The sequence below is a fragment of the Malania oleifera genome, chromosome 4 (assembly GCF_029873635.1).
Source record: "Malania oleifera isolate guangnan ecotype guangnan chromosome 4, ASM2987363v1, whole genome shotgun sequence".
Taxonomy (NCBI): domain Eukaryota; kingdom Viridiplantae; phylum Streptophyta; class Magnoliopsida; order Santalales; family Ximeniaceae; genus Malania; species Malania oleifera.
Genome location: NC_080420.1, coordinates 112703037 through 112716135, shown reverse-complemented (window position 1 = coordinate 112716135; position 13099 = coordinate 112703037). Strand labels below are relative to the sequence as shown.

The 13099-nt window shown below is 34.1% G+C and overlaps 1 protein-coding gene across 2 annotated transcripts; it reads right to left on the bottom strand.

Moving 5' to 3' along the window:
- Window positions 1-1482: 1482 nt before the first annotated feature.
- Window positions 1483-11040, bottom strand: LOC131152985 (signal peptidase complex subunit 3B-like). 2 transcript variants are annotated; one of them, XM_058104987.1, is made up of 6 exons: window positions 10708-11040; window positions 10523-10570; window positions 9223-9285; window positions 8946-8999; window positions 1872-1958; window positions 1483-1743 (listed from the first exon to the last, which is right to left on the bottom strand). In XM_058104987.1, exons 1-6 carry the CDS (start codon window positions 10831-10833, stop codon window positions 1618-1620), a joined length of 504 nt encoding a protein of 167 aa, XP_057960970.1. In that variant the 5' UTR covers window positions 10834-11040; the 3' UTR covers window positions 1483-1617. The 2 variants fall into 2 exon arrangements, with proteins under 2 accessions (XP_057960970.1, XP_057960969.1); XM_058104986.1 differs by having other exon boundaries at window positions 1483-1958.
- Between the last annotated feature and the right edge of the window lie 2059 nt (window positions 11041-13099).

The window sequence follows — 13099 nt, the reverse complement described above, 5'->3', positions numbered from 1 at the left end:
TCTTATTTTTAGTGTATATTTATAACATATGATTATCACATTATTTTATGTTTAGAATAGTTTTAATAATTAAATTAAAAATTTTAGTTTATTTAATGTTAATTTAAATTTATAGATGATTTTTTTATTCATTCAAAAATCGAATTATATTCATTAATAATTAATATGTCATAATGCATAATTGAATAAAATATGATTATTTTCTAATGTATTTTAAAATAAAAATATAATTAAGAATTATGTTAATTGTTATTTTTAATTAATGTTTGAATACTTTTGTTAAGTAAAAATATTATAATATTACTTTTTATATTTACAAAACCGACTCTGCATATAAATAGTATCACTTATTGTGACTAAAAATGCTACCTTTCATTGCTTCTCAAAAATTCACTTCAGAAGTTTTCAGTATTGTAATTTTAGAAAAGTACTCTTTTGCAATAGATACTTCAAAGCCAAACATCACATTTTTTATTTTTTATTTTATTTTTTATAAAAATACTTATTTTAAGTAATAAGTGCTATAACTTTTAAGTATTTCCAAATTGAGGCAAACCGGTGTTGTAGAAACCCGCAATAGCAAAATAACTATCAGTGTCGTTTGTCCCACCGTTCGTCCAAATTCGATTTTAGGATTGTGACCAAATGAGCTTGTTGACCAATTTCGATCGAACAAAATAACCATCAGTGTCTACTTTTAAAACCATGATTTGCACCTTTTTTGTTTTTGCTTTTTCTTTTTTTAATGAGGGACACTACAGACTTAAAAAAAACCCCAACATGAGGGAAGAAATGTTGATTCCAGTTTACATAAATTCTCAACCTTTTGCCACTCATTAAAAACTAAAGTATAGGCTTAAAGAAATTGAGAAACGACAAAGATGCAAAACCCAAAAAATAAAAAACTTTTATGAAATTATAGTCAATAAAAATAAATATGCATTACAGATGATAAAAATATTCCAATTAAAGTTTAAAAATATTTAGGAGATATTGAAAAATTAGGATTAGAAATATATATATATATATATATATATATATGAACTAAGAAAATATTAAATGAATGACAAAAAAACACTTTCAAACTAACACATAAAACGTTGGGGTATTAAACTTATGACAATAAAACTTTGACGAATGAAAATTTAAGGAACCTAAACTCAAAGTGAAATCCACAAGTAGTCTTAAACCTACATTGAAAACCAAACACGACTCATTCACATTCACTTTAAGTCCCCCAACAAAACTGTATCCAAAAAGATTTATAACCTAATATTTAGTACACTAGAACATAATGAAAATTATATAAGAATATAAAATTACGTAAAATTACAAAAACCTATTATATTCCATTTCGTTTCACCCTTACCTATCGAACAAATCATAAAAAGCTATTAACCCACCCTGCACCCACAGGAACAAAAAGCTATAAAGCGTGGAGATTCATCATGTAATTTCTTTAACGGGGAAGAAGAAAAAATATTTTAAGGAGAATCCAAAACTGGCAACATTCACTTCCCTTCTCAAATATAAAATTTCGCAGTTTGTAAATCTTTGATTTAGTTGACCTTTTACATCCAAAAGTTACAGCCAAAAACAAACATCTGAGATGACATCCTATCTGTATTCATCCGGCAATCGGTATCCTGTCATGACTATTTTGTCCACGAACATCTTGCCAGTCTTGGGCATCACATGCCAGTGTAATGTCAAGTTGAATTCTTTACCCCTAAGATTGCTTCCCTACAAAAAGGGCCAAAAAAAATATACATGAAAGTGATTCCTACGTATAACTGAGAAAACAGCTTAAATGGTCTCTGGATCCAGGAGAATAGACAGAGGTTTAACATTTGGTGGAGGCTGTGGCTTACCTGATCGGTGAAACGGTACTTGTTAGTCGTATGAATCCAAAATTTCGCATGCTCCTTGGCAGGAATAATGCCATCCCACAGAGACACCTAACACAAGAAAATTTAAAGAGAATTGAGTACATGATGTAAATGATAAACTCGATAAGAGTTCAACGTTTTAACACCAATTTTTTTTGGTAGCATGGATTTCACATATTAGATTTGGATGGATGGATTTGAAATGGCTCAATACAATTTTCTCTTGTATCTTGTTCAAATCCAAACAAGTTCAAATCTACGGTTAGAAGTTTGAACTCCAAGCTCTCAAACTTGTGGTTACAGAAGTCTTACCAACAATATAGCAATAGCACACAAATTTGTTTATATTATAATTAACACTACACGTTCTATGAAAAAGTGCAATGCCTTTCATTGCCCATGCCTATATTTTTCTTAAGCACGCACTTTGCAGAAGCATCACCAATTTTTTTCCATTTTTTTTTATAAAAGAAGAAGATACATTAGACAGAGAAAAAAGAAAAATTGCAACCTAGACAAGGAGAGAAAGTCCTCCAAAAATTAAAACATCAAAATAAAAAAACAGGAATTAAACTAAAAATATGAAATAAAAAAAAAATAAACAAGAATTAACCAAGACTAGCCCTCTTTAAACCCTTTCCATTGTAGTTAACACTTCAAATTAGCTAGTTCTCTTCGACCCTTCTTTGCCTTACTTTAACCAACATAGAGTCAAAACTTGTTTCCTCCAGACAGCTGGGGTACAGAGTTCCATCCTTACACTGTTGCTTATTATCCATACCACCATCCTCAAAAATGAGAATCCCAGCCAAACTTTCAAACAGAGATGGATGCACATGCGATAAATACCCAAGTAAATCAGAAGAGTCAGAACCATATCTATATTGCTTCTGTATCTCATCCAAAAACAACCCCTCATCACAATAAAACTCACTAAGGGCTTCACCGTCATTATCTGAGATATCACCTCATTTCTTATTCTCCTTACCTTTGCTTCCCCTCTGGCTGGTTGCACCCCTCTGAACATTAGGATCAGCCACAAATACAATACATAACTTTCCTTCTGTTATTATCCTTTAAAACTCAAGCAATATTCCACCAGAATATACCCTCTCTTTTGTTCAATGCTTACACACATTTCCACACCCGCCTAAACTGCATTCCTAGAAGCATAAACCTTTTGGCCCCCAAACTAATCAGGTTAGGTTCTCAAACCAAAAAATTTTACCCCCAAACCATCAATTTTTTTTTGAATCTTGTTAACACCAGCTTTTAGGTCCTTTGTAAACCCCCCCTTATCAACAGCCACCACTGGAGACTTACTAGTATTTCTCTACTCCGCAGAAATTTCCTTGAGGAAAGTCTGGCTTTCCTCGACTCTTATCCTCCAAACGTAGCTGGAACTGCAATCTCTTCCCAGTGAACAGGAGGTAGCTGGCTGCTCTTTCTCCAGCTGTGAACCAGAAGATAGGAGTTGGGCTTGCTTCCGAGTCCATAAGCTGCCCTTTAAAAGAAGACCTGAGGTTTAGGCCCGATTGCTACTGAGTCCAACTTGTGGTGACTGAGATACAAAATGAATCTGTTGCAGATAAAATTTTTGGGCCTGATTTGAAGCCTATTTTTATATGCCGCTTCTGATTTAAGACCACCCAAAAAGCAGCCCAGATTTAGTGAAATATTAAGACGTCCCAACCCATTCCAAACCTATATCATTCCCCTTGGATTCACAAGGCCCCATCACACAACCCAGCCCATTCCACTCAGTCTTTCTCCATGCGACCATCCTTCTTTGAAACTTTAGCTGCATCTGAAGGCACAGAATTGGTAGCCAATAATACATGGCCAGGCATCATGACCTGCATGGTATCCCCACACTGATAGCAAACGTTGTGCACCACCTTGCAGAAGTATCACCATTGATTCATAGAGTTCAAAATTTTCCATTAACCTGCTATTTTTTTAGGTACCACTATCATCTTCTGCAAGTTAAGCTAGATTGCAGCACTTCACCATCAGCATCAAACATTACCAGATGTCTGCCCTCAGAAAATGCCAAAGCTAGGTCTGAACAAATAGCTTTTAATTTGCAGCAATATATGTAAGTGCAATCAGGTGGCAGTGGAAATCTTTGGAAACATCTTTTAGAATAGAGAATATAAAAATTCAAACATCAGAAATAGAAGTTACCAAACCAACCCATAAAAATTTTTGGAATCAAAATCTGAAAAGCTAATTGCAGCAAAAATTCTCATGTAATATTAACATGTGTATAAGTTATGAAATCAAATGGCGCAAGGATTAGAGTTAGGTATTTTAGAAAGCATTTTTTTTAATCCACATATTTTTAAAAAATTTTTTTAATGAAAATACATGTGGAAATTTCCAGGTTAGTTATAATCAGGCTTATAAGGCTATTTAGGAAGTTTGTCATAATATCTAGTCTATAGATTGGGTAAGCATGATCTAGTTCATTTATGTCCACAAATAAATATAAAGGCTCAAAATAGAATTGGCCAAGTGACTGACAAATTTTGATGAAATTATGTTTAAAATCCCCACCTTGACTAATGAAAGTTTAAGCTCCCCCACTCCCCCTCTCCCAACACAATAACTAAATAAATAAATAAACAAATCACCCTCTCATATGTTTCCTAAGCCTGCAAGACTATGCAATCCCCTCTTCTCTTAGCTCTCTCGTTCCTTGATTCTTGTTTCAACCCCATCAGCCCTCTCTTGTTATTTTTCATAATCTCAATTTCTTTTTCTGGGGTTGCAAGAGGATTTGAACCTAGGAAATCCTATTCCCTGTCCCACCCCTCTTACCACCTGGCCTAGGCTATAGGTGAATGATCTTTATCATTGCTTTGGAAAGAAATGTACATACTCCAGGTGGCATTATGTCCCATAGCCATCAAGAGACTTATCCATTGGTCAACCAGAATAATCATTATTTCTATATTGCTGCAGCCTTATAACCACCTGATATGCTTTATTAGTTTCTTCTCAAACCAGAGTAATAATCGGTTTAACATTCTTCTAATTTGCAAGTTACAACAAGTTACAAGCCATTGTTCCCCAGGAAACACCCTCAACCAATCACAAGACCTCTATATTGAAGGTATCAAGTTCAAACCTTGAGATGTGCTTGGAAGCGATGGTGGAAGGAGATGGGCTACAGGCTAAAGCTCTACCTTACTTTTCACGGGAGAAAAGGCCTTCCGGTTTGCTCCAGAACCACAAGAGGCTACCCTTGTTGTGTGGCCTAGGCCCAACGGGTCTCCAATGGAACCAATAAAGAAAATAGAAGACATCCCAGTGAAAAGCAGAACATAGATTGACAAAGCTGTTCTCTAGAAGTGGAAGGCTGAGTTTAAAAGAACAGAACAAAGCAAAACAACAAACCATCTCTAAAAAAGAAGAGGGAGGGGGGTGGTGGTGGAGCTCATCAACAAACTTTAGCAGTTGGCACAGCGAGCTTGTCAAGTGTTAAGTAAACAACAATAAGAGTCAGATCACTCGTGAATAACAGTTTTCACCTTCCATTTCTAGTTTTCCAAACTTTACAAAACATCATCTAGTTTTCCAACTTTCAAGCATTAATATTGAGAACTTGGTAAATATAAAGATGTTTCCCAAGTTTTCTACAAATGTAGGAAGTTTGTACTTCTTTTAGAAAACTAGAAATGAAAAATGAAAACTACTTTTCATTGAACAAGACATTGGGCATGCAATGGAGGTAGTATATGGTGGTGGTGTCTGGGATAATTGATCTGGATATAGCCTTATCCTAATCTTGGATTGCCTACACAAGTCCTACCTTGCTTAACGTATGTTTCATGAATTTTCAAATTACAAGTGGTAGTTCTCAAAGACATGTATTTCTTCAGGTTTAGGCCAGGATTGGGCTCAAGCATCAGCCCACTTGGGAGCTAATGAGGGCCACTGTGCACAAGAAAAAATAAAGGTGAATGGCCCAGTTATCTGAAGCAGGAATCAGTCCTATGTTAGGAAGGGCTCTTTGAAGCAGGCTCATTGTACTTCTCAGGCCCCCAAGTTGGACCTGGAAATAATTAGCCCAAGTTCCAGTTACATTTTAAATGGGCAGCCTATGGGATTCTCCTCCTTCTCCGAAGTAGGCCCAAGTCCAACCTTCTATTTTGCAGCTGGAGAACGAGCAGGTAACTATCTTCTCTTCATTGGAAATAGACTTCAATCCATCTAGGCTTGAAGGTCAAGATATGGTGAAAGCTAGAATCAAATCTATTAATTCTGGGAGTATGGCTGATTAGCTGCACCTTTAGTGGGAGGAGCAATCTCATGCAGAAGAGAAAACTTCAAATGAATCTTCAGTGATGACTGTTGAAAGGGGGAGTATTACAGGGATTTAGAATATGGTATGGGCATGATCAATAGGAAAAATGATGGCTAGGGGGAGAAAGATTTTGGTATAGGAACCAAATCTGATAAATCTAGGGCCAAAAAGGTTTATACTTGTCAGACAATGATTCAGATGAGTGTGGAAATGAGGAAAAGATTGAAAGAGAAGCAAGAGAATTTTGGTGAGATAGATAGGGCCAAAGTTCTTAAGGAAAGATCCAGAAGAAAAGTTATGTATTGTGGAAGATTCACATGTTAAGGAGAGTGCAACTAGTGAGAGGACTAGCAAAGTAAGGGTAGAAAAAGAAAGGGGAGAATCTGTCAGATAATGACATGGGGATTGCTTTTGGATGATATTCTGGAACAATATGGATATGGTTCTAACTCTTCATATTTACAAGAGATTTACCATATGCGTATCTGTCTCTGATGGAAGGATTGGAGGGGCTTCTGTTTTTGAGGAAGATAGATTGATTTAAACAGTGTTAGGATGGAATTCTGCTTGCCCCTGTGGAGGAGATATTTAGGAAGGATTTAGAAGCTCGGCATTAATGGATAAGATGGGTTTTACAGTTGTCAGATCCTGGAGGAAACGAAGTGCGACTCAATGGTGGTAAAAGTAAGGCAATGAAGGGCCAGAGGAAACTAGCTAATTCAAAGTGCTTGGTGAACTATGATGGAAAGGGATTAAAGAATGGTGAGGTTTTTGCTAGTTTCTTATTTCAATGTTTTTGCTAGCTAATTCAAAGTGCTCCATGAACTATGATGGAAAGGGATTAAAGAGTGGTGAGGTTTTTGCTAGTTTCTTTTTTCAATGTTTTTGTTTCTTTCCTCTTTTACTTTGATTTTTTAAATTCTTGGAGGGCGTCCTGTCCCCACATAGGTTGTAATTTCTCTTTTCTATCTACTACATTTTTATTATAAAAAATAATAACATTTTCTTGTAGTACTACGTAAGTAAATAATTTTGTGTGTCATAACTTAGACTCCATAGAGTGCTTTTAACTTATGATTGGAACAATGAATGAGCTGCAATGACCATGAAACATCTTAACCAAAAAAAATAAAATAAAACGAAATCCATATGGGGCAGAACTGTTATCCTCATCAATTATCAATATTTAAAAAATATAAAATAAACTCAAGTTATCAAAAAGTCCAAAGATTACTTTGCATGCAGTCCAATAGGCACTTGAAAAATTATTTACTAAAAATCAATGGTGCATCCATAATCCTAACACGGGTCCAAAAAGGGCATCCACAAGCAGCTTGGGGATATTGCCCACTTGGAAATTTATTGAGCTATAGCAAAATCTTTTACAAAGGCCTAGTTTTGTTACTCACATCCTACATTGTCAAAAATCCAGAAGGAATCTTTACCCACCATTCTTTTTCTTCTTTCAATAAAGCAGTAGCACTTCATTACACTTAAAGAAAATAATAATAAAAATAATAACATATGTATTACAAAAGATCCATAGAGAGAACACCTCCCACCTCCAACTCAAATAATGAAATAAAATAAAAGATAAAACCTAAGAAAAACATATATAATGACACAAACGCATAAATCCTTAAAGATGAAACACTTGATACCACAAACAACAAAATAGAACATCCTAAGTAGATTAACAACTAGAGTACAATACTTGAGCACTGCGTACAGCACTCTGGAAACAATGCAGCACCCTAATATTATGTGCCAGTTCTAGAGCTTCTCATCCTTGTTCTCAAAATCCTTGTCAACATTTGCCACTCAGATCATGAACACATCTTGGGGTCTCAGTTCCACATAGTGAGACAATGTTCGAGAACTATCTTTGTTGACAAATTCCTGTAGCAACAAACTAGAATAAAAAAACCAATAAGAATACCTAAATTCCCCCTTTCAGAATACTATGCGAGACTCTCGAGTACCTTTTAGTGCAACAAAATACACCTCCAATAAAATGGGTTTTAACACCTAACCATGATTAGCAATGCATGGAAGCTCATTACCGCACTGCACAAACTCACAGTACCAATTGGATGCATATGCTATTATGCCTCATCAAAACAAAATCCAACTTAAGAAAATAAATTCTAATGATCTTTACAGACTCCTATCCACTCCACCATCCATACATATTCTGTTACTTCTTGGTTTGTAGAGTCAAGTCTTTATTTGGCAAGTAGAATATTGCTAGTTAGGCAGCTATTGCCAGAAGCCCACTTGATTTCATTGTTTCAAATCTAACCTTGAAATAGGCTAGGCAGCATTGATACTTTACATGAAAACAAGGTAGAGAAGCTTCATCACTAGTTCAATAGAGCATCTATGAAGAGGAATGAAAGAGTAACACACCAAAAGCAAACCACTATGGACTAAATGTCATTCCAATTCATGCACCACAAGTCCAAGCACAGCTGTGAAAACTGCAATCAATTACAGGCATTGTAGCAGCAGAAATAACACAAAGTAACACCAATAAAATTAATAATATAAAGCAGTTAATTGGAAACCTTAGTTAAATGATGTGCAACTATCCGTCAAGAAATGAACATATAGAAGATAAGATAAATATTTTTAAAAATTCTTTTATAGGATGAAAGATAAGATAGTTCTCACCCTATAATTACCTTCAAAGATTTTAAATAAAACACAACAAAAGACATGCAGCTGGAAGCATTTAAACTTACCTGGTTCATAGAGTTCTTTGGGGTTGCATACTCAGCTGCTAGAAATACGAAAACCTGCAAAAATAAAGGAGAAAAACAAATCTCTAAAATTTTGGCAAGTCTTAATGGATTTAGAACCTGTTAATTGTGCTTTTCTCTGGGGCTTCCATCAAAAATAGGGGGGAAAAAAAGAAAAAAAGAAAAAGATACCAACACTCAATGTATCGTCCACTAAACAACAGCAGCAGAATGCAAAAATCACCATTAAATTCAAATATAAAAATTGATAATTGCAAACCTGCTTCGTATTCCACGTAAACATTGACTCTAAGTTGGCTGATATATTCAGTGTCAGGCTTGCCTGCATAAAGAAACACATTCTACTTCAAACTAAACCAGTAAATGCAACATGAATTGAAAAGATTTTATAAAAAGGCATAGTGCAAGGAGCTGAATGTAATGCGAGATGATGAACAGAATGTTGCTCCAATTAAATAATATTTATTTAATTAAGTCCAATTGACAGCCTGCATTCAGTGAAACACTTCTCGATAATGATATGGGCTTCTCCAATTAGTCCTATGGTCCTACGATCAATCTGGAATTATACAGTGGTAAAACAACGACAACAACAACAAGTCTTTAAGTCCCACTAGGTGTGGTCAGCAATATGAATCCTTTTCCACCATTTCACCTAAAATTATATGATGATAATGTTGTACATTTTTTTCCCAGATTGATTTTCCCATCCATAAACTATAATTGCATAAAAGTTGAAGCAACTGTTGACCCTTGTACTAACAATGAGACAGTTATCGGGCCTTTCAAGCAGACAATTCAAATACAACCCCCAGCTGATCTAAGTAGCATCAACCAAATATTTTTATGCAGAATAACGGTTTTTGGATAGCACAATCATTCCAAAGCAACTATGTTCCTTGTTAGGCTTTTTAAATATTTGAAATATAGATGTGACAATTCAATATGAAAAAAAAAATTCCAAACAGATTTTCATTTGCATGATTTTAAACAGGAAAATTTCCATATTTTTCAAAGATTGTGAGAATGAATCCTACTACTTTTCCAGTTTTCTTATGGACTAGTGACTTTGCTGTACTTCTTTTATCAAATAACCTAAAACCCATGCTTACAATCCTACAGATTCAGTATGTCAAAATGGGCAACTAAAACCCATCTTACAATCTTTCCGGAATCCAAAACTGGAAAAATAAACAAAATTGACAAATCATGGAAAATGTTGAGTAATCAGCTACAGAATTAAACCAACACCCAAACAAGACAATACAGCTGCAGAACCTCCTAAGTCTCAAGTACAAGACTAAGGTGAGCTAAAAAAAAGGCTAAATATCATCCTCGTACATATTTCAAAATTGAATTTCATGGAACAAAGGTATCTTCTAATTAGCATTTCTACAGCAATTTACTGCTTTCCGAAGACAATGATTACTCCAAATTTAGCTCCTAAAAGCAAGGCACATACTTCCAAAACGCCAATCACACATCATCCATAATTTCTATTTCACATAAAACAAATTCCAGAGCAAGTTAACGCCATTCTACAGAATCCGCAGAATTACCTCGTCATTACCGTTCGGCTGCTTCTGAAACCAATTAATATTCAAAACCTACAATCATCAACAAGAAATCAAAGCAAATAACTCAGCACAAGTAATCAAATCCTAGGGCCTATGATCAAGAACAAATCGAACAGAAGGCCGCACAGATCTAGACATTCCATAGAGAGAAAGAGAGAGAGAGAGACCTGGACTTCAGCCGTAGGAGAAGGAGAGTTGAGGTTATCGGAGACAGAAGCCATGGCGCACATGAGCGCGAGAATGGTGACGGCGAACGTCAGCAGAGCGTTGGCTCTGTACCCGAAGGAATGCATGTTTCTCCTTCTTCTTCTTCCTTCGCTGCGTCTTGTCTGAAACTGAAAGTGGAGAGACCGAGTCCCTCTGGGTTTGCAGAGGGTCTAAGGGCAGACGAGTGCGGTTACTTCTTGTGGGTCAACTTTCTAATGACGACATATTTACCAAAAACCCCTCACCTGATTTCTAGGAGTTTCCAGATTTATTGGGGCTAGAAATGGAAAACTGAGTTTTGCTAGAAAATTCCTACTAATTTATTAATCGCAAATTTCTAACGTTTGACTTATGTTAATTAATTATAAATACTTATATTTGCTTTTTTTATTTTTCTCTTTATATTTAATAATTTTTTTCACTAAAAATACTATACATCGCCTTTTAAAACAAAGAATGAACTATTTTCAGGATAATACAATCCATTAAAACTGTTTATTTAAAATGCAGAAAACGATTTTGTATTTATCATGTGGATGAATCCCAAGTTGCCAAAATATGTGTATAAGAATATGATTTTTTTTTTTTTTGTAACTGTGTGCTCGAGCCTTATTAGATTAGGTTTTTATGTGCTGACCACAATGGTGAAAAGGGGGAGAGAAAACTTTGGTATTGGGTAGAGGTGGGCAAGAAAATTGGAAAACCAAATCAGACCAAATCAAAAAATTGGTTAATCATTTTCTTAGTTCGGTTTCAATTCGAAATTTTTAAATTTTTTAGTTGTCAATTCAATCTCGATTCGGCCTATTTAATACTCATATTTGATCAAATTAATGAATATTTTAAATTTACATATTGATTATTATGAACAATAAAAAAATATTATTTATAGTGACTTTAAAATGTAAATTATAGTTAATGATGCAGTTTGGTTAATTATCCGATATTTATCCGAAAAAAGAACCAACCATTTTAAACAGTTTAGAACTTCTATTTGGGGATATGTGTCTTGGTTTAATAAAATAGCACTCTTATGTAATACCATTTTTTTAGATGGGGACGCATGCCACATCTAAAAATACTTCTCTTGGTTATAGTACATAGACAACCAATCAAAGTGAGTACTTAAAAATATGGAGCACGTATATATATACACATTTTTAATTATTTTGTAAATTATAATACTTTTTAAACATAAATTTAAATATTTTATAATATTTTTAAAAATATAATTTGGTGAACTTAGTAAAACATATTTTAATATGGCCCAAATGGTTGTCCCATCTTAATTATCGTATAAAATTGAATGCACAGCAAAATAAGCAATTACACAAGCGCAACACTCAAAAGTGAATGATACAAAAATAACAATCACAATTACTGTAATGAAAGCAATAGAAACGATAAAGCTCTAGAAAATAATATGCATGGAAATGTAAAAAAAAAAAATTTAATTAAATTCAATAATTAAATAATTATTATTAATTAAATTATATAATATAATATATTAATATATTAATATAATATAAATATATTATTATTAATATATAAGGAAAGAATCTTGAAGCTTAAAAAAGTTTCAGGAATTCAATTACCACTGGGTTCCATTCTCCGTCACCGTCAATTTAACTGGCATGGATTTTTTGAAAGAGCGTCATAGGTACCACTCTTGGGGTAAGATAAACCCACTCTCTCTCCTCAATTTCTCTCAAATCTTCAGCCTAACTGATGATCTGAAACCACCACTTGGTTCTATGAGCGTTTTTCTATAAGTCTAGTAGAGCGGATGTTTGAACTAGGCTTTCTAGGCACCATTCTAAGGTTATGGTAAGATTTAGGAAATTAAGAAATATGTAGTTTTTATGAATTTAATTATTTATTTGAAGTTTATGAGTTTAGAAAATGAGGAAAAGAATGGTATTTTATTTAGGGTGGTATTGATAAACTAGAATTCATGAATTCAGGGTTCGGGTGAGCGCCGCGAGTATATTTTCGAGATCTCTGCAGGCATAGTTTCTAGAAATTAGGTAAGGGGAATAGATTAAACTAATAATTTTGTAATTCAACTGGCTAAAATGGAAATTCTATGTGTGTGTGTGTGTCTATATATATAATTATCATGTTGGTTTTGAAAAGCCAATCGTTTAAACTGTGATTTTGAGCCTATGGCTATGTTATTAATTATTATTTGCGAAAATGGAATGATTAAAGTAGTGGATTTTCTAGATAAATTGTGGAGATAATTTAACGTGTATTTTCAATAAAACAGATGATGAACATGGGTTGACTTATTATTTCGGATGATATAATTATGCGTATTATTCAAATTGTGTAGTTAAATGAGTATACTGT